This window comes from Monodelphis domestica, chromosome 8, assembly GCF_027887165.1.
Source record: "Monodelphis domestica isolate mMonDom1 chromosome 8, mMonDom1.pri, whole genome shotgun sequence".
NCBI classification, from domain to species: Eukaryota; Metazoa; Chordata; class Mammalia; order Didelphimorphia; family Didelphidae; genus Monodelphis; species Monodelphis domestica.
The window spans coordinates 185382471-185405070 of NC_077234.1; the positions used below are offsets into that span (position 1 = coordinate 185382471).

The 22600-nt window shown below is 36.7% G+C and overlaps 1 protein-coding gene across 4 annotated transcripts in view; it reads left to right on the forward strand.

The window, feature by feature from the left end:
* Nucleotides 1-2813: 2813 nt before the first annotated feature.
* Nucleotides 2814-22600, forward strand: part of PROZ (protein Z, vitamin K dependent plasma glycoprotein) — a 39797-nt gene continuing 20010 nt past the window's right edge. For 2 of the 4 annotated variants that reach the window (XM_007501250.3, XM_056808272.1), the window contains exons 1-6: nt 2814-2966; nt 4561-4724; nt 11348-11372; nt 13820-13933; nt 19935-20066; nt 21290-21366. In XM_007501250.3, the coding sequence (XP_007501312.2) occupies nt 2858-2966; nt 4561-4724; nt 11348-11372; nt 13820-13933; nt 19935-20066; nt 21290-21366 (621 nt within the window). In that variant the 5' untranslated portion in view covers nt 2814-2857. The remainder of the gene's footprint in view (nt 2967-4560; nt 4725-11347; nt 11373-13819; nt 13934-19934; nt 20067-21289; nt 21367-22600) is intronic. The other 2 variants (XM_056808271.1, XM_056808270.1) reach the window with 2 other exon arrangements.

Genomic DNA, 22600 nt, shown 5'->3' on the forward strand with positions numbered 1-22600 from the left:
TTGGTTTGAGAGGTCTAATGGGATAAGGAGATGGAGATGTCAAGCAATAGTTAGAGATGAGAGACTGGAACTTTGGAGAGAAATGAGAGCCAGAAACGTAGATTTGGAAGCAATCTTTATAGAGATGATAGTTAAGATCACAGGAAACAATAAGATTACTGAGAATGTAGAGAAAGAAGAGGCTAGAGTCCAGCAGAGAGCCCTAGGGTACTTCCATGCATAGAAGACAGGATGTAGATGATGAACCTACAGAGTGTCCAAAACTGGAATAGTCTGACAGGTAGGCAGACAAGTTTGACAGAGCAGCACTGTGAACTCAAGGAAGAGAAAGTATTCGAATGGAGGAGGTGGTGTCTTCAGTGTCAAATCCTACAGAGAAGTCAAGAAACTGAGAAAAGGCCAATGATTTTAATAATAAAGAGATTGTTTGATGAGCATTAAGAGAGCAGCTTTGGTCACTTAATGGGGACAGGAGCCAGTTTACAAAGAGTTAAGAAGTGATGAGAAAATAGAAGCAAAGAATATAGAAAAGTGTTTTTAGGGGTTGGGCTATGGAAGAGGATAAAAAACAACAGCCTGTGAGGATGACAGTATTGAGTGAAGATTTTTAAGGTTGGGGGGACCTGGGGCATGTTTGTAAGAATCAAGGAAAGACCAAGGAGAGGGAATTTTAAGAGTTGGGGAGATGGGGTGGAGATGATTAAAATCCTGAAGGATACTGGAGAGGAGAGAATCAAGGGCACACGGATAAGGCTTAGCACTGACAAGACTGACTTCTTCAATGTCTGAGCCCAAAGCAAATGAAGAATGGATGGGGTTTGACACTGGGATTGGGGAGAAATGAGCTTGTTGCAGAGGGTCTCAGTTCCCTCAATGAGACATGAGTTGAGACAAGGACCTCTGCTGAAAGGAAAGGGGTGGGATATGTGGCTTGAGAACACACAAGGTTTGGAAACACTATGGAAAGGGCATTAGAGAACTGACCATGAAAAATTAACAAGGATTGGCATGCATCGGTCAAGTCCTCGTTGAGATTACAAAACATAAGTTTGTAAGTGGATGCAGTCAGTTAAATAGCATAATGTGACATAGAACAGAAAAGCAAATAGAGGAATCCAGGACTGGGGTCTGGAAAAGGATGAGCGAAAAGAGAAAATGGGGAGACACAAAGCACCGTAGAAATGAACTACATCACAAAACCATCAAAACGAAACCAAAGAAGGATGAAAGCCTGGGTAATGGGGACAGAGAATGAATTTGAGGAATTGGCTGAAAGAGTTAGAAAAACAGGAAGTTATGGTCAGAGAGAGGAATTTCAGAGTGACAAGTTGTGGAGGTAGAATGTTAATGGTTGTATTGATGAAGGTGATGGCCATTTCTGGCTATGGGTGAGGTAGCAATCATAGGAGTTGAGGGGGGTTATTAAGCTGAGGAGCAAAAGTTTTTGGAGATAAAAATGAATAAAATATATAATATAGATATATAAAGTTAAGGTTGGGGATAGAAAGGAAGACTGAACTCCTTGGGAAGGAAAGGAAGACTTGAAACCCTCAAAGAAAAACAAGAAAATTCTACAATACAGTCTTCTATAAGAAAAGGGTTTTTTAGGTCAAAATTAGAGAGAAGTGGCTGAGGACTAAGCCAGGAACTAGAAGAAAAATGAAGAACTAAAACCACAACATGGTAAAGCCAAAGACCTAGATGTTGCCCTCTACCATAACCCAGTCATTCAGACTCACAGATCTAGTGGGAAAGAAGCTGCCTTTCTATTTGTTTTCCTTTTATGTGCCAAGCACTATGCACCCTAAAAGTAATATCCGAAGGGAGAATGACTGTTTGAGTCTCTGGGGGTGATAATGGGGCTCACCTATATGTCAGAGTACCTCAAGTACAATGCTCTTCTAAAAAGAATCCAACTCAAAAGACTGCATTTTGAGTTTAAAAGAAGCCCAGAGTAGACTAGGATAAAAAGGGATTCAGCATAAAGAGTGAATTGAGAGGCAGGTGGGTGGCTCAGTGGATTGAGGTCAGGCCTAAAGATGGGAGATCCTGCATTCAAATCTGACCTCAGACACTTCCCAGCTGTGTGACCCTGGGCAAGTCACTTGACTCCCATTGCCTAGCCCTTACCACTCTTCTGCCTTAGAACCAATATATAGTATTGATTTTAAGATAGAAGGAAAGGGTTTAAAAAAAAAAAAGTGAATTGCACAGGCTATTGTAAGGCCTTTATATGTTTTCTGCATTTTCTGTGAAACAAAATAAAGACCTGTCCTAGTCTCAAAATATTTGTTGTTAGATTGAATGTTTGTGTATGCAGGCTGGGAAAGCGATAGCTATCTAGTGAAGTGGATAGAGTGCTGGACCTCAATCAGGAACACTCATCTTTCAGAGTCCAAATAGGACCTCAAATGAATTCTAGCTGTATGACCCTGGGCAAGTCACTTAACCCTGTTTGCCTCAGTTTCCTCTTCTGTAAAATGAGCTGGAGAAGGAATCAGCAAACCATTTTTTGTATCTTTACCAAGAAAACTCCAGAGGGCAAACATGACTGAACAACAACTGCGAAGAGGTGTGTATTTTTTTTTCAGAGGTTCTGCATGAGAACAAAATTGAAGTAAAGACAGAGTAATCCCAGGGACTGCCTGGTTCATTGAAACAAAGTGCCACGGGCTCCCCATATTATGTGTTATAAAGCTCACAATCTGGAGAGACGGCCAAGAGATAACTCGGCAGACCATCCTGCAACAGCAACAGGCTTTTTTCCTCTCTCCTTCCCTCCCTCCCACCTCCATGGCAGGGAACTTTGAACTTTAACATTCTTTATTTGCTCGCCTCTCCAGAAAGACTCACTGATATGCAGCTGGACTCCTCTGAAGCGGCCTGGACAATCAGAATGGTGGGCTGCTTTTGGATGCTGCAGTTATGTTTCCTTGCCTTCTCTCTCCATCAGTCAGAACAGTCAGGTAGGATGCTCCTATCTTACTACCTTCATTTGCCTTGGCGCTGATGGCTTTTTTGAAATAACCCAGAAGCAGATCTAAGAGGCAGTAATTTTTTTCAGGGAGCAAATTAGTCCTGGCCCTGTCTTTTCTCATTGCTAAAAGGATCCTTTTCCCCTTCCATATCAGTTTCACTGAAATCCCCTTTTAAAGTCTGTCAAGCAAAATTACCTGGAATCTGGTCTAATGGTAGCCTTGTAAGAATCCTCCTTTTTTTTTACAACCTGCCATTTTTCTGTCTCCCCTAAATGGTCTAAGAGACTGTCTCACCTAAGCTTTTATAATTACTGAGCTTACCTGAGCCTGTGGTCAGAGAATAAGTGTACTTTTCTCCAATAACAAAATGAAGAAGAGAAGCAAATCAAAAAGAAAGAAAAGGGAAAGGAGAGATGGATATAGTCGCAGTGACGTTAGGAACTTTGAAAAGCAAATAGAAATAAGGTCTCATGTTCCCTGAGATGATTAAATATTTTCTATGGTTGTTTTAAAAGTCAAGTGATTAGAGTTTTCTCATTTGAAATAAATGATGTTGATTAGAAGATAACAGCAGTCTTCGAGGTTACAAGTCTCTGATTACACATTTCATATTTACCAAAAAATTAAATATATCTGTATTTCACAGAAAATAAAATTATAGGATGTTAGAAATAAGAAAGCATTTATCAGATAGTCTAAGACAAAGAATCTCATCAAGGAAACACTTTGAAATACAGAAGTATAAAGAAGGGAGTTCAAAGGGCAACTATCAAGAGCAATATTATTTATTATTTATTACTTTACTATAAGTTAAATTTAAAATCTACATGTTAGGGGCAGCTAACTGGCTCAGTGTCAGTTTAGACAGCCAAGTCTAAAGATGGGAAGCTCTGGGTTCAAATGTGACCTCAGATACTTCCTAGCTATGTGACCCTGGACAAGTCACTTAACCCCCATTGTCTAACCCTTACCATTCCTCCACATTGGAATCAATACTTGCTATAGATTCCAAGACAAAAGATAAGGTTTTGGTTTTTTTTAAACCCTGTATGTTAAGAGAAGTGCATATTTCATATATACTGTTCATTTTTCTGTTATTTTATTTATAGAAATGTCAAAGCTTAGTGAATTTGTCATAAAAGGGAAAAATGTTTAAATCATAGTTCTAGTCCAGACACTTCATTTTATAGATACAGAAGCTGAGGTCCACTTTGAAAGGGAGGTAGAAAAAAACAAAGTTTCTCTAATTGTGCTAAATCATGAAAGTGGTTTCAAAGAAAAATTTTATGAAACTTGCCCAAGGTCCAAAAGCCAGTTAATGGTGGAATTGGGGATATTTCCATGGTGTTTTAAATTTACATTATGTTTTAGTACAGATTCTCCTTTCCTTAATAAAGAAATGAATTTAAATGAAAGAAAAAGCTATTTTCATTAGCACAAATGTAGCCCAGTTTTTTTTTTGTTTGTTTGTTTTCTTTTTAAACCATCCATATATCTTGGACTTTTTGAAAAGCAAAAATCTAACAATTCTTGGATGAATCTCTAAGTATTGACCTCATTACTTTCTTACCCTGCTTTCCAGTATTTTGGCCGGCTTCTAAGGCAAATGAAGTTATGGTAAGAGCGAAACGTGCCAGGTCCTTTGTTTTGGAGGAGATTTTAAAGGGAAATTTGGAAAGAGAATGCTTTGAAGAAAAATGTGCTTATGAAGAAGCAAGGGAAGTGTTTGAAAACAATGAAATGACTGTAGGTACTCCATTTTTTCCCCATTTTTCTAATCATTTCACCTTTTGCCATCTTGCAGAAATTCCATATCTCAAAGGAACAACATTGAATTAGTTGTATCTTTTAGAAGGGACACCACCACTTCCTTCCATCACTCCGAAAAGTTAGCAGGCGAATGAATCTAGATCCATGCGTAAGACCCTTAACTTTTCATTGGGTCAGCCACAGCCTCCTACTCCACACGAATGCACATGGAGAGACGGAGGTCGAGCGAGCTCCCATGTTGGAACGTTTCCTCCAAACTTGGCAGTTCAGTGGCGTCATGCATAGCAATAGATTTTTCCCGGCTATGCCAGAAATTAATATATTTAACAGAAAGGCCAATTGTCTCAAAAAGGTCAACCCATTTTTTGAGAACAAAATGACCTTTCTTAGTCCTAGACTCCTGCAGAAAAACCTCATCATGATTTACTATTGGGATTAGTTATATCGCCTTTACACATGTGACTAGGTATGCACTGGAAGTAGTCCAAGTCGGGGGCTTATCCATTTTAAACAATAACGTTAGCTTAATCAGGGGGTAGGGTGAGAGCACTTCTGGTTGCTAATGGCAAAATTGTTCATGTACATTTTGCATTTTTACTCCTTGATAGTCCTGAATAAACAAAAGTTCCTTCTGAATAAAAGTTTCCAGCGGTGACTCCCAAGTTTACTTTAACAAGTTTCCAAGAGCTCCAGACATGTCCATAGGCTGTGAACCCATTTGAAGCATGGTCGGTCGACCGTTCTCTCTTGTGGTAATGGGAAATGTATAGCGTCCTGCTCTGATTTCCCTTGGAAGGGGGCTCTACATTTGCAACTGGGACTTCCCATCCAGATATCCTGAAGCAGAGGCAGGAAGGAGGGATTTGTGTGTCCAAGGTTTGAAAATGTGTTTTCTCTGTTTTAAAATGATTCTCCATGGGTTACGCTGACCTCTGGAGGCTTTCTCTCTTCACTCTAATTTATTCTCCAAATGCCCTCCAAAACAAAAACGAAAAGAAAAAAAATACTATATACCAAAGATAATGGAATTTTTCTGGCATTCAAATTAGGTCTGTGTTTTTAAAGGATCCCTTACTGAAACCTTCAGTTATCGAGTCTGCTATTTTTTTCCCAGGTCCTTCTTCGAACTTTTATTTATTAATTTTTATTTTAATTTATTATTTATTCTATATTAATAAATATATTTACAGTTATTGTATATGAATATATATTTCTATATGTATTTATATAGAAATATATATCTCTATATATATTTCTATATAAATATATTTCTAATATATAACAAAATAAATGTATTGTTAAATTAATATTTTATTTAATAATTATTATTGTTATTTATTAAATATTTATTCATAGTATTTATTAAGACCCTACTATATACTAAGCACTGTCTCAGGTCCTGAGGATACAAAGACAAAATAAAGTGGTTTCTGCTCTGAAGGAGACAAGGGAGATGGTACATATTGGTAAACACATATCAATCAATAAACATTTATTAGGTGCCAAGTATGTGTCAGATACTGTTAAGCACTAACCATTGAGCTAAGCACTATATATACATATATACGTTTGTGCCTTTATATGTATACACACACATAAGCACACATGTATATGCACATACAAATGCCTGTATTTCTGTGTTTTGTCTATTTATACATGTGCATAAATACATGCCAGGTATGCACGTGTGAGTAAATGTGTGTATACACACACACATAGAAATCAATGCAAGGTAATTTGGGGAGAGAGGACACCAGGAGGACACCAGCATCTTCAGGGATCAGGAATGGCTTTAAGTAAAAGGTGAAATGAGCCAAATGGCATGTCTTTAATCCTCAATACCAATTGACGTGTTCATTGCTGAACTCTTTCATTTCCAAGGCTTAACTCTGACTGGATCTTTTAGGGTCCGGTCCCGTCTCCTTTAAAAATATATAAATATACTTGTATACATAAAAATGTGTAAAACTGTATTAAAAAGGAATAAAGACCAAAAACAAGGGGAAAGGCGGGGAAGGAATGTGGTGTCAGTATTCAGGGGAAGGGGGGACTTTGGTTGTTTTTATGCCATTAAATCGCCTTCTCATTTTACATGTTCAAACCTCAGCTGGACTTCCTGAAGGACTTTGTTTTCACTGAAGGGCTAGGAAGGAACTTCTTTCTTTTGAAAGAATTTAGGAGAGTCGGAGCCCTAAGGAGGCAGGATCAGAGATTTAGAAACGGGATTATACTGGTAAATGTTTAACACGAGCTCTGGCAAGGAATACAGGGGAATGTCCCCACGCACTTTTCAGTTTAATCTGCATTATTAACACTTTCTGAAATTCCCTTAAAGAGCAAAACAACATCAAGCCTTGATTTGTAGCGTTTGCCTGTTACTGAGGTGTCGGTGCTCCTGATGAAAACCTAACAATGCCCTCCAGCAGGGGTTCCAAGTGGCTGCCACACACCCTTCCGCGGAAGGGATTCATAGAGGGCTTAACCCTTTCCTTTTACGAATGAGGAAGCTGATTTTTGAAGAGGATAAAGAGCCTCAAACCAACTCCTTTTTAGGCTGAAGGCCCACTTCCCAATTTTATTGTTTCATTTTCTGATTTCTTTTCCTTTTAAATCGTCTTAATTTCCATTTCTGTGCCTCCCTCACCTCACCATTCCATAACAAAGATTTTTCAAAGAAAGATGGAGATAAAGCAGTTCAGCAAAACCAATCAACACCTCAATTAAGTCAGATACCATCCAGTCTTCCACTTTGGCAGCTAAAATACAATTCCCCACCCCACCCCCGCAAAACCCACCTCTATCGTTTTTTTTTTTTCTTCGAGGTGTCTTGGGGTTGCTCTTTTCCCATCTCGCTCCGTGGTTGCTAGGATACTAATAAAAGGAACAAATTATGTTCAGCAGCTTCACAGCTGAATTTCAGAATATCCCTGGTGATTTTTAGTGATTTAAAATTTTTCTCAAATGGCAGTGAGAGTCTGTATTTTTCCTTTTGAAAGTTGTCTCTACACTTGGGTACATCTCTTGATCATATACATCTGGACCAGCTCCTTGTAGATTTTAAAGGTCAAACTCTTATTCGAGATATTTATTGCAAATATTTCTATCCAATGTATGTCTTTTATTTTTATTCTAATTACATTGACTAACGTGTAAAAATATATTTTGATTTTTACAACCTCATCTATGTCATATATGAAAATGAGTGTTTTTTTACTATTCATAGTCAAAAATATTACCTTACTGACTCGATGCAATGCATTGTTTGAGTTCAGTCTGAGCTGCAATGGGACTAACACCAATTGGGCGCCCAATTAAACCAGGACTCCAGAGTGGGGGGCAAGTTTTCAGTGACTTACTAAGTTGTAATGCCCTTTACTAGAGTGGAATTAGAGTTTTATCCTAGTATTTGTTCCCCTAGAATGTCTTTTCCCCTCCTAGAGACAAGGTCCATCTATAAAATTTTGTCATTAATGCCATTAAATACTTCTGGGTACAAGGTACTCCAATTCACTACTTTTCTTGAAATTTTTTCAAGACTGTTGATAAGTCTAATTGAATTCCGTTCACAAACAATTATATATTAAATGTCTATCATGTGTAGAGCATATTATAAGCACCAGAGGAATTATAATTAGCTATGTCAAGGTTCCTGCCTTCAAGAAACTTATGGTCTAATAGGAGAATCTGATATCGATGTAACTACAACCCATGGTAATATTTGATAAGTGTATTAAAAAAAATGCAATATAAAGTATATATGAGGTCTGAGAAGGAACACAGTTATGGGGGGGGGGGATCAGGGGAGGTTTCTTAGAGGAAGTGGTATTTAAGTTGGATTTTCCACTTGGTCTTAGCCCCGGGTCACTGGAATGGTCTTAGGTTTTAATGGAGATAATGGCCTGGTTGCATCCCCCATCAGAGCCTCCTTTCTTCCATCAAACACAAAGAGAAATGAAAATCTAAGATGCTAATAATAAAAGAGGACAAGATTTGGAGTTAGGAAGGTCCCGTGTCCAAATCTCACCCCTATCACTTACTAGATGTGTGACCTAAAGATCACCCATTCAACCCTTCTGAGCCTGTGTTTTTCATCTGTGAAATGTGGAACATAATACCTGTCGTACCTTGCAGGGTTATTATGACAATAAAATGAGGCACCATCTATGTAAATAAATATAAATTATATACATATATGATATTCTGAAAACCTTAAATTGCTGTTATCATTGTCATTAGAAATATTATTGTTATTGTTAACAATTGTTATTATAAGGATGTTGTTTTCATTATTAATTTTATTTTTAAAATACACTTTAAGTAAAATATGATGAGGAATCAAACTATCTAGCCTGATTCCATCCAACATCTACACTGTCTTAGATCTTTAACCACATCTTGCAAACCGACACACTTACTATATATGAGACCTCATGCTTTGAGTCCTTTTAAAAATTAGTTTGCCCTTTCCCATGAGTCTTAGCTGGTGATAAAAAAGAATAAAAATGAACCTTCTCTTCTACTCATCTGGCTTAAATTGTTATTCAATCGGGGCAAATTAAAGAGTGTCATTTTCTAAGATTATTTTAAAGAGTCCATAGTCCCTGTCATCGCCTATTTTATTCCATACTAACTTCCCTGCACCTTCAAAATCCCCTTATAGATTAACTGGGAGAATCAGTAAATAGTCTTTTATCTTTTTAGGTAGCACAGGATCTGCTTTTTAAAGCTTCAGTCCTATAGTTTTGACTGAACTTCATACCCATGTTCTATTTCCCCTGGAAGACATTCTGAACCTACTCGGTGACTTCTGGATCAGACCCTACCTTATACAGTGGGCACAGAATAAATCTAATCTCTCCCTCTGCCTGATGGCTAGGCAGGAATGAGTGCTCTTTTGTTGCTGTTCAGCCACATCCAACTCTTCATGACCCCATTTGGGGTTTCCTTGGCACAGATACTGGAGTGGTTTGCCATTTCCTTCTCCAGTTCATTTATAGATGAGGCAAAGAAGGGTTAAGTGGCTTGCTCAGTATCACACAGCTAGTAAGTATCTGAGGCTAGATTTGAACTTGGGTCTTCCTGACTCTAGACCGAGGGCTCTATCCACTGCACCACGGAGCTGTCCGAGTCCATTTAAGACAATCTTGCATAGCCAGCAGTATGTGCATCTTTTTGTAGCTAATAGATCATAAATTGCTTGAGGACACACAAGGTCTTACTTCTCTTTATATCTCCCCAAAGCATCTTGAACATATGATCTCTGCAAAACTTGTCTTCAGAAGGTCCTCCTAGAAATAATGATCACCTTCTGTTCAAACTAGTCTCAATAGCCCATCCTGTTGGAGAAACCAACTTAAGGCAACAAACCCATAGGAGGATGAACAATGGCAGAATTGGTTCTTAAAATATTGTACTGACGTGTTGCCAGGTGGCAAATTGAACAAATATTCATTCAACAAACATGAATTAAGCACCAAATATGTGAAAACTACCACTATTTATTGAGTTAGGTTCTCCTGGTCACTGGAGGGTGACTAAGCAGAATGGGAAAAACCCCAAAAAGGGTCATGAAGAGTCTGAAACAACTAAAATGACTCCACATCAGAATGTGAGATAAAGTCATTGTGTATGCCCACAAAAGATTCCTGTCTCCTGAGCTATACAGCCTGGCACAAGAAACAAAACCGGAGAAGGGGGTAATAGGGATGGGACAAACCAGAGCACTTTTGCCCAAGATTGCCTTGATTTTGCCATATTCTCTTGAAACATCCCTGAAGCTCACCTTTTGAAAGGAAGATTTTTACCATTTTTAAAGCTTTGTGAAGAAGAGTATCATGGCTGGGATTCTTTATAGAGAGTAGAACGTGAGGCTGTTCGCCATTCCAAAAAATCTGACAAGATGTAGAGGTAGCTCTGGTGTTTTCCATTACGTATCGCCTCTCTCCCCATCCTTTACTGAATGGAGGAGACTGAACTCATTCCATCCTACTTTATGCTGGATAACGATCAGTTGGAGAAGCAAAGGCCAAGCATTTGTGATTTGGGGGAATCCCAGGTGTTTGGATGAAAATCAAAGCTTCAATCATCCCAATTTTTAAAACGATGTTGTTAAACCTTCATTTTCAAAACACCCAAACATATGCCAAAAATCAATCTACATTTGTCATGCTGGTGTTTTGGCATGTGTTTTTTGTTTGTTTGTTTGTTTTGTTTTGTTTTTTTGGCATGTGTTTTAATAAATAGTTTAGTAAATAAATGCATTTGATCAAAGCATGCATCTTCTACTATATTTTCTTCATGAGATTTCTAATGTATGTGTGATAGGTATCTTCTGTCACGAGCGATATGGAAATAGGTATTGCATGAAAATATGGGTATTACCTATATCAGACAATATATTCACTGCCTTTGGGAGTTGGGGGAAGGAGAGGGAGGGAGAAAATCTGAATTCTAAAAGGTCAAAAAACAATTGTCAAATATTATTTCTACATGTAACTGAAAATTGGGGGGAGGGAATAAGTGAATGAATGAATTTATTTGTGGAAGTGAGAATAGAGAGATACTTGCATTTTAAATATTTTAATATTTTTGTCTTACAGCATTCATTTTGGAGCCAATATATGGGTAGGTGGCTTTCTCTGATTTCTCTTGTCAGCTTTTACCTGAATCGTTGAATTTTAGAACTAGAAGGGGACTGTAGGGTGTCCAACTCACTTATTTTAGAGATAAAGTAAATGAGTTCCAAACAGGTGAACTGATTTAACTGAGGTCACATAACTACCAAGTCTTGTGACTCCAGGTTCAGAGCTCTTTTCATTACTATCCCACTGTCTCTAGTTCATCCCCAGGTTAATCACAAAAGTTTTTGGTCAAAGTAATTCCTGAAGACCACTTACAAAACTACCGAGAATTTTCAGCTTATATTAGCAGAAGGAGTTTCCTCCTATAATGTGAAAATTACTGAGTTTTGAAGAATTCAACTAAGAATTCAACTAAGCACTTAGTTTTCAAACACTTGGTCCCCTAATGACTTCTTGCTTGGATTCCCACACATAATGCTAAAGTTGGTAGAATCTATTTTTCGAAAACAATTGGCATCAAAAAATGCATTTTTGTATTCAATGAATAATGTTTGAAATTGACCAAATAAAATGTTTAAATTGGAAAAAAAATAAACCAAAACTAGTCATCAAAAAAAAAAATGCACACCTGTTCCACATCCTTAAAATCTCAGAGAAATTACTCAAGCCACGTCTTCTATTTTTTCCATATCAGTCACTTTTGTAGGACAGTGATCTTATAAAACCAAAACATAAAACATAAATCCCAATAAACAAGTAAAAAATCATATGCTTCCATCTGCATTCTGACTCCCACCGTTTCTTCTCTGGAGATGGATAGCATTCTTTGTCCTAAGTCCTAAGTCCTGGATCTTTGTATAAAGCCATGCCATCTAGATTGTGAATTACCTTTTAATATGACAAGATAGTGGTACTCCAGCAATGCTGCTCAGAACATGATAAATCTTGTGTCTGCAGTGGCACATGTGGACAGAATAGATAGAGGACGTGGGGTCCTGGGAAGCCCAGTAATTTATCAGTAACAAAGCCCCTCACTTGGTGTCATCAGAGAGAGAGAGAATTTACTGTAGGCTAAGTAAGAGTTAAGTCTAGGGCAACTGATTTCATGGGCTCCCTTTTTTGTTTTCTTCCCTGCATTGTCCATTCCTTGATAGTAAACACTTTTCCAAAATACAAGAGAAATCAGTTTATCTTTTTATCTAAAGACAAAACCCATTCTGAGTAAGAATATCAAATAAACTAAGTTAAAGAGAGTAGGAAACCCCCAAGGATAAATGATAGTAATTCACCAGGCTGCAATGAGGTAAGGAGGAGAGGGAGAGCCTAAAGCAGATATATTCATCAGATCCATCAGTATGGCAAGATTGGTACTTCCAGGTAAAGAACAAATTCCGAACACGCAGGTCACTCCTTAAGCAAGTCAGTGAGCCAGAGAAAGCTTCAAGTCTATGTTCTCTATTCAGTTCAGGGTGTCAGCACCCTTCGCTTTCTATTAGCTCACCATTGGTATCCCAAGCTCCTTTCCTCAAGTCTCCCCCACTCCAGTGGCTCCCACTTCCCATGATCCGCCATCAGTCCCTCTTCCATATGGGAAAACTCTTCCTATCTATCTGTCCCTCCTCCCATAGATACACAGAAAGGAGGAGGGTCATTGTGTTTAGGAATCTCAATCTAGGAAAAAAGTGTGGAATCAGAAAGGAGTTTTCTATGGCAAAGAAGAAAATTTTTAAATTGAAAAAGTGGAGAAAAAAAGACTATAATGTAAGCTCTTAAGGGCAGGGACTATCTTTTTTTTCTTCATATCCACAGCACCTGCTACAGTGCAAGTATACAGAAAAAAATGCCTAATAAATTATCTGTGGAATTGAATTCAGAAAAACAAAACAATCTGACCTCAAACACTTTCTAGCTGGGTGACCCTGGGCAAGTCACTGAACCCCAATTACCTAGCTCTTACCACTCTACTGCCTTGGAATCAATACCTACCTAGTATCAAATCTAATAAGGTAATGATTTAAAAAAAATACTAATGAATAATATTGGAGGTTAAGAAAGCAAGGGGGGGGGGGAAGCAAGATTTTAAGGTTTTAGTTTTCCACTATGTAAAAAAAGTGGAGGTTTGGGGTGGGGGGTGTCCAGCTAGATAGTCATGAAGGTCCCTTCCATCTCTAAAACTATGATCCTGTCTCTGGCTACCTTACTTATCCCTAACCTCTAGTCCTGCTATGTATACTCTTTGCCTTTATGCCTTCTGGCAGTCTAATTCATTGAAAGAATATCATCCAGAGGATGGGTAGAATGTGGCCAAGAACCAAAATTTAAGCTCACCAACGAGGCCAATTTTAGAAGCTCTCATAAAAGTATTGTCTAGGGCAGAGGTTGAGGCTAAAAAGAATTCAAGAATAATGCCCATAATTATAGGTAATTGCGTTCAATAAGTGTTTCACAGTTCTTAACTTGCCATATTTCATTAACGTGGTGTTCCTACAGATGGCACTCCATGCATCTCCCAACCCTGCCTCAACAATGGAATGTGTCAGGATAACATCCGAAACTACGTTTGCAGCTGCCTGGAAGGGTATGAAGGAACAAACTGTGAATACGGTAAGAGCCAACGCTGTGACTTCATTTTGTTCCTTTCATAAAATTTTCATGGAAACTCTCATCTCCAACTCACTTCCTTTCCTCTCCCTGTTCTCCTTTCATCACGGGCCTTTTATTTTCTTGATTAGGAGCTATGATTTGAGCTTTATGGGGAAGTCCCAGTGTAGAAACTTCCTGCCATTATAAATGGACTACTCACTTGCAATTCATTCTTTTTAAATGGGTGTTATGTTCATTTTATATTGAAATCAAAATAGTTCCTCCTCTAGTGACATCCATAATTATTAGCTATCACCTTGAGTTAAAACAGAAGTGAATGCTTATTTATAGAGCACAGAGTACACAATTTATATCATTCATAGAATATAATATATAGAATATTGAGTACTAAATATATAGTGTATATATGCCATATAAGCCTATATAGAATAATATATAATATAATATGATATGATATGATATAACATAATATAACATAACATAATACAACATAATACAACATAATATAACGTAATATAATGTAATGTAATATACTATAACATAACATAATATAATATAACATAATATAATATTATACATATAATATTATATTATGTTATGTTATAGTATAGTATATTACATTATTATGTTATATTATATTATGTTATATGTTATATTATATATCATATAATATCATATTATATAATGTTATATTATATTATATTATGTTATGTTATATTATATTATAATGTAATGTAATATAATGTAATGCAACGTAACGAAACAAATGTAACATAATACATAAACCTATAAGGGTACTATAGAAAGGAGGGGAAGGAATGTGATTGCTGTTTTTAGATAGTCAAAAGTATCAATAAAATATAGACATTGTGACAGAGGCTTATAACATAACCCATATAAATTGCCTCTACCAATATTGTTTCATAATAATAACATTAATAGATTATCATGCTTCACCATAATATCATTAAAAAGACATTATTTGGCTGATAACCCAAGATACAGATTAGATGTTTGTCCCAAGTCATGCTTCTACTTAAGCCCTAGAAATTCTAACTCCTTTGTCTGTGTCAAATTAGTTGTATAAACATTGTTTTTTTAACTGTTCCCTATAATATGTTTCATAATTATTACTTCTACTATTAATAGGAATAGCTAGCATTTGCATAGCCTTTCAAAATGTGGAGTATTTTTACAAATATTATCACATTTGATCCTCACAACAATCCTGGGAAGAAGGGGCTATTATTATCCCTATTACACAGTTAAGGGCAATGGTGATACAGTAGATAAAACACCAAGCCTAGAGTTCAAATTTGACCTCAGATACTTACCAGGTGTGATCCAGGTTGTTATTTAACCATACTTGACTTAGTTTCCCCATTGGTAAAATGAGATGGAAAAGGAAATGGCAAACCACTCCAGTAACTCTGCTGAGAAAACTTCAAATGGGGGTCACAAAGAATCAAACAGAATAACAAAAACAGTTGAGGAAACAGAGAGAGAGAGAGCTGTGTGATCCAGGGCAAATTATTTAACCCTATTGTTCTCAGTTTCCTCTTCTGTAAAAATGAGCTAGAGAAGAAAATGGCAGACCACTTCAATATCTCTGTCAAGAAAACCCCAAAAAGAGGGCAATAAAGAGTCAAACAAAACTGAAATGCCTAAATAATAAATCACCAATTCAATTAGACAAGGAGTTGTTAAGCATCTACTCTCTTGCAGGCCTGGGACTAGGGGCTAGAGGCACAAAGACAAAATGAAGCAGAGAGGGCACAGGTCCAATATGAAGCCTAGCTGGTTAACAATAGAATAGCGATTCCAGAGAGCACAATAATAGAAGAGTAGGGAAGAGTGGCAGCTTTTAACTTACATTCATTCTGAATAGAAGGATAGGGCAGTAGATTGTTATGTCATTTAGAGTAGCAAAGATAATGTTGATTTGATTATTAATGCCTGAGAAAGTCCCTGTTGTGTGTGAGGGAGGCACTGTTCTAGCATCTGGGAATTCAGAGACAGAAAAGAAACCGTCCCTGATATTAAGGATCTTACAATCATGTATTTCCTATTAGAAAACGAGATTGCTTGAACAAGATGAAAACAATATAATTAAGAGCTATATTAAGATAAAATGATCATTTTCACAATAGATCTAACTGCAAACAGAATCCTTAACTAATGAATAGGAGTACTGGCATGTTCATCAGCATATCTTTTAGCATATTTTTCCTGTTTTGGATATTAGTCTCTGCTCACATATTATAAACCTGCATAAGAAATAAAGCAAATTATTTTGTATTCTAGGTAGGTAGATAGGCACTTCATTTTACTGGTCTGACCCTCTTAGAAAGTAGAGATGTTTGGAGTAAGGTTTTATGTACCATTTACAATGAAAACCGTGGGAGAGCTTTCAGTGAGACAAAGGTCACTCAGAATGTAGAATGAAGGAACAGTAAACAGTTTGTCTTTGTATGAAGAATAAAAAGAAATTGTCTTATGTAACACCAGTGGGTGTCAGTGTGAAGGGTAGAGGTGACCAGGTGGTACTTGATCCTTTCTGTTCTGCATCCTTTCTAAAACAGGTCCTAGGCTTCATCTATCTTTTCCCTGGACACTGAGTGTTCAGGGTGAGATCTATTCTTTGGCCATTGACCTCTCTTCTCAGCTTCCTTTGCCTCAGGAGATTTATTCAGCCACACTCTGGTACAATTAGCCTGCTTTTAGTCTAAAAAAATTATTTTTAATTTTTAAGTTAAAAAAATTGTTCATTTTTAAAGTGCCTGGGGTCAATTAAGGATCCTCTCATTCTCAAGGTCTCACATTCTCTGTTATTTTCTAGAGTTTCTATCAGATGAAAAAGAACAGTAAAGTTATGCAGTGGGCAGAGCTTTGGGCTTAGAATGGTGAAAAGCCATCTTCATGACTTCAAATTCAGTCTCAGACATTTACTAACTGTGTGACAACCCTGGGCAAGTAATTTAACCCAGTTTGGTTTAGTTGCTCATCTCAAAAATGAGCTGGAAAAGGAAATAGAAAGCCACTTTGGCATTTCTGCCAAGAAAATATCAAATGGTGTCACAAAGAGTCTAACCAGATTAAAAACAACTGAGCAACTACAATGAGATGAAAAAAATTAATACAATAGCTCAGAGCCCCCAGTAAGGAAAATTCTTATCATTCTTACATAAATTTGACTCAGTGCTCTAATTTAAAATTTTCATATTTCTAGCTAACCCCCACCCCTTTTCCCAAACCAGACTAATTATACAATACAAAGAAGTGAGAAGAGTATGCAATAGCACCTGTTACTAGAGTGGGAGTGGGGGAAAGTAGTGTATTTGAAACTTTCCATCAGCTGCTTTGATATTTCTTCTTTGCTCCAAGATGCCAGCAGGAACGTGACAATCCATTTCTATCTTTTGCTTCTCTGCTACGGTTTAGGTCTCCTCTGTCTTTCTGGGCCACATTCCCTAGTGTTGTCACCTTCCAATTCACTTTTTTAAATCCAAGATGGGACTGAGGATGTCATCTCACACACTGCTAGTTTTGCTCAGTTCTTGCTATTCTCACTCCTTCCTCTCAGTGTGTTTTCTTGCAAAAGAAAAATCCTGGATATAACTCAAGTCCACCTTCTAGCTCAAAGACTATGACAGTCCACATCACATGCCAGGCTGTGAGGAAATGCATATCTCTGAACCACAAATATCAGGATACCAATCAGTTCTCACCTCCTTATTACACTTAGATTAGTGTTACATATCTTCAGTGTGTTGCAGAGTGTCACTGTGAATAGTGGGATTGGACAGATGGTCTCCAAGATTTCTTGTCGGTGTAAATATTGTAAGTCTAAGTCTATGACCCAGATTTGAGGAAGAGTGTTGTAGTAGATTGAAAACCTGCCTTGGAATCAAAAAGATCTGGGTTCAGTTCCTGATTTCGACACATAATTGTTCTGTGACTATTAATAAATCACTTGACCACTCAGAGCTCCAGGTGCCTCTTTGAAAGGATAAATTGCAAAGCAGTTGCTGATAGGCACTGACAGAGGTGATTTCCTCACTGGGAATCCCCTCTGCCAATGAAATTACAGGTCTGGATCAAATACGATTATTTGAGTAATGGCTCATTCAAAAGAAGGTAACCACTTTGATGAGGTCTTCTGTGGACTAATTGAAAATAGTTCATTCTTTTAAAGAGCCTATTATTTGATTATCCATTCTTCATAGCCTATGATTTTTGTGCATTTATGATTTTAATTTTAGGTGGAGACTAGGTCAAATGTACAGGAAAAAATGTGCAGCTAAATTTGGATATGTCAATATTTATATAATGCTATGCAAGACTTGAAAAGGCAGAAAGTACATTTGTACTTTGGGATTTGTAGTTCAAGTATGAAAAGGAAGTTTCTTTGCCATTTTAGGAGAGAACTTACCTAAACTTGGTATTATTGTTGCTTGTTAGTTATTATAACTATTATTATTAGAAATTATATGATTCATTATTATATTGTTACTAAAATTTTCAGCCTATGGGGCCTTTCAAAAACATTAAAGAGAGAAATTCCATAAGTAGGTGCTATTATTTTCTGCATTATCTGGGTAGGAAATGGGACTGAGAGAGGTTCAATGACTCACCCAGGATCATAAAACTAGGAAGTGTCTGAGAACAAATTTAAACTCAGCTCTTCATAACTTCCTGATTCTAGGTAGAGTACCTTTTTTCACTATATTGTTATATCCTGGAACAAAAAGAAAGTTTTAGGAATCCTAATCCTTGGAAATCACTTTTCCTATATATTTTAGACATTCACCTGACTCAGAATAATGGTCTAGATCAAAAGATATATGTTGAATATCTTCATAATTATTTACTTCTCCCAATATTTCTGTTAAAAGTATATTATGCTTTTTGTGTTGGCAAAAAATTGTAAAACAAGGGGGTGTCCCTCAATTGGGGAATGGCTGAACAAATTGTGGTTTCTGATGGTGATGGAATACTATTGTGCTCAAAGGAATGATGAACTGGAGGGATTCCATGTGAACTGGAAGAACCTCTATGAACTGATGCAGAGTGAAATAAACAGAACCAGGAGAATATCATACACAGGGAATGAAACACTGTGGAACAATCAAATATAATAGACTCTGCTACTAGTAGCAATGCAATGATCAGGAATAATCCTAAGGGACTTATGAGAAAGAACACTATCCATGTCCAGAGAAAGAACTGAAGGAGAAGAAACACAGAAGAAAAACATATGATTGATCATGTGGTTCAATGGGTATTTGAATGGGGGTTTGGGCTTTAAATGATCACTCTATTACACATACAAATAATATGGAAATAGGTTTTGAGCAATAATATATGTATAACCCAGTGGAATTGCTAGTCAGCTCCAGGAGGGGGAAGGGAAGAAGAAAGGGAGAGAACAAAAATCATGTAACCATGGGAAAAATATTCTAAATAAATAATTTTTTAAAGTATATTGGGGGGGGGGGGGGGGCAGCCAGATTGCTCAGTGTATTGAGAGTCAGGCCTAGAGATGGGAAGTCCTAGGTTCATATCTCACTTCAGACACTTCCTAGCTGTGTGACCCTGGGCAAGTCACTGCCAAGCCCTTACCTCTCTTCCATCTTGGAACCAATACACTGTATTAATTCTAAGATGTAAGGTAATGGGTTTTTTTTAAGTATATTATTTTAATCTATATTGAATTGCTTGCCTTTTCAAGAAGAGGGAAGGGAGAGAGGGAGAGAATTTGGAACTCAAAAAACTTTTTAAATGAAAGTTAAAAAATTGTTTTTACATGCAATTGAAAAAATATAAAAATTTTCACTTAAGAAAAGTTGATTTTATCTAGTTCTATGTGTCATGAAAAATGTTTATATGAAGAAACAATAGAAAAACATTAATATCTCAAATTATAAACAAGTATAAGGAAATTATAAAAGAGATTGATTTTCCACACTCATGTTAAAATCTGCTATTTTTTCCTGTTCAGCTAAAAATCAATGTCATTCCAAAAGAAGTGAAGGATGTGATCACTTTTGTCGTCCAGGACAGGAATTTTATATCTGCAGTTGTGCAAAGGGTTATACACTTGGAAAGGATCACAAATCATGTATTCCAAATGGTAAGTCCACAATAGTCATTCCAACTTTAGGTGTCAAACATATGGCCTGAATCACATTAAAATGTCATTAGAAAATATTTAACAAAATAAATTAAAATAAAATAAAACAGAGAGCATTACATTTCAAAATGTGTGAATTTAATATAAATTGTACCCCTTATTCCATTTTGAAACCGATTTTGGTCCATATCAGCCCCAGCCTTTGACTGGGCACTTATGTGTACTAAGGGAAGCTGCCAGGGGCTTGTGGTTCCCTGGCTCCCAGAAGAGCCTGGCCTCTACTGCCCACATGACTCCTGGTGTCCAGAAGATTGGACTCTGACCTGGACTCAGGTCAACTAGAGAGCCACAGAAAGAGTGACATCAGTGGCTTTATAAGAGAGGAGACTAAGGAAGCAGGAAGATCTCTTTGGGGCTTTTGGCTCTTGGCATTCTTGGGCTGAAGACTTGCTGGTGTGGCTGCTTTTGGCTAAGCAATCATGGCAAATTCAGATTAATTAAGTACAACGATTCTCTAGTTTTTACTAATATGTAATTACAAATTAATATACTATTGATTACTAATTAAATTATATTAATTAATATAATATTAATATTAATATGGTCTCTAGAGAATTCTAATCATAACAAAAACTAAGTCAAATGAGAACTACTGTGATCTTTATGTATGGTTTAGAGACCCCACTTCTATCTGAATCTGACAGCACTGGGTTAGACGATCTCCTATCGATCTGCGTCAAGGTTCTTCCCTTCTGTGCTATGAATGATGACCTAAAGCTTGGCTCATTTCATTGTAATGAAGTACTGTCCTTCCTCATACCATACATTAACCAGCAAACCCCAGCTTCATTGGGAAAAAAGGTTATGTCCATCAAACTTTCTCAATATATTTAGTAGACGACATTAGATTTTATACAATATTATGACATATTATATTATGTAAAATGTAAACTTGAAGTTTTTGATTGATATTATCTATATCCTATAAAGGAATAAATCTTATAAAGAAATTATAAATCATATATTCTAAGTATATAATCAATATTATGAATAATAAATACATTCTAAATCTTGTAAAGGAATTATAATATAATATAGAATGAATCGATAAGGAAATAGATTTTAGATATTAATGAATGAAGTTTTTATATCAACATAAGATGAATTCGCCTATGACTCAGATTTCAATGACTTTTCTTCATGTTTTATTATTCTGACTAAAGAGAAGTGTGCATGTGGAATCCTCAGTTCTGAAAACAATGTGACATTGAAGGACGCCAAGTGGACCTTCCCATGGCAGGTAATGTAAAATTATCCTTAATAAATACTTAAGTCTTTGGGTATAGTTGTGTGTATGTATAGATATAGATATATGGTCTTGGGAGTTTCACAGTATTTAACACTTTCACTGTCTTCACCAGATGAAAAACTGACAGAAATGTGCATCCCAATTTAATAAATCATTATTTTTAAAAATACAAATACATAAGCAAAATGGAACAGGTGGGTCATAATAACTAGACTATGTTTTCAAAGTTATTTGTCTAATGTTTTAAAATCCTTACCTTCTCTCTCTCTTAGACTTGATACTGAGGCAGAAGAACAGTAAGGACTAGGCAATTGGGATTAGGTGACTTGCCCAAGGTCACACAGCTTCAAAGTGTCTGAAGCCAGATTCTTATTTTTAAGGCATGAAAAATAGCAAATGACAGAAGACTTCCCCATTACTAGAGCTTTTTTCTATACTTCTCTATACTTTCTATTATACTATTATTCTATTATACTTCTATACTATACGACTATATACTTCTATACTTGAAAATGTTATCAGTGTTACCTTTCTTAAAATAAAGCAAATTGAGGCAATGTCCTATAGTTGTTTCTCTATAATGTCGTGATTGTGATTTGCCATGCGATAACGGTCCCTTAAGACCGCTGAGATTTTACTTTTTCATGAGATAGCTCCTTTATCAATGTATGGGCATGTGCCATAAGAACAGCCAATCAAGTATGGTAGGAGGTGCTCTAGCCTGTTTTTTTCTCTCCCTCTCTAGCCTCTTCCGTGATTATTCTTCTCTTGGCCATTCAACCTCTTTATACTTTTCCTCTTTTTAGCATTATCCATGACCCTGGCATCAACGATCCCTTCTGTGTCGATGACTTATAATTCAAAAGGGTCATAGAATTAAGAGCTGGAAATGAGATCAGCCAGCCCAAGGGGTTCTTTCAATGGCATCCCACAGATCTCCTAACTCCTACACCCAAGAAGGCAAAGCTCTCAGAGAATCTGAATTTAGATGGGGAAAAATGACATCTTTATTTCAATACAAGGCTTCCCTTGCAATCCTATATATATTTCTTTTGTATTCTAAAACGTCATTTTGAGAAAGAGTTCATATGTTTCACCAGACTGCCAAAGAGGTACATGATGCCACAAAGGTTAAAAACCTTCATTTAAGAATCTAGCAAACTCTGAGTTTTATAATGGCAATATAGTGATGTTGTGTGTAGTGTGTATAGATCGTGTATGTTAT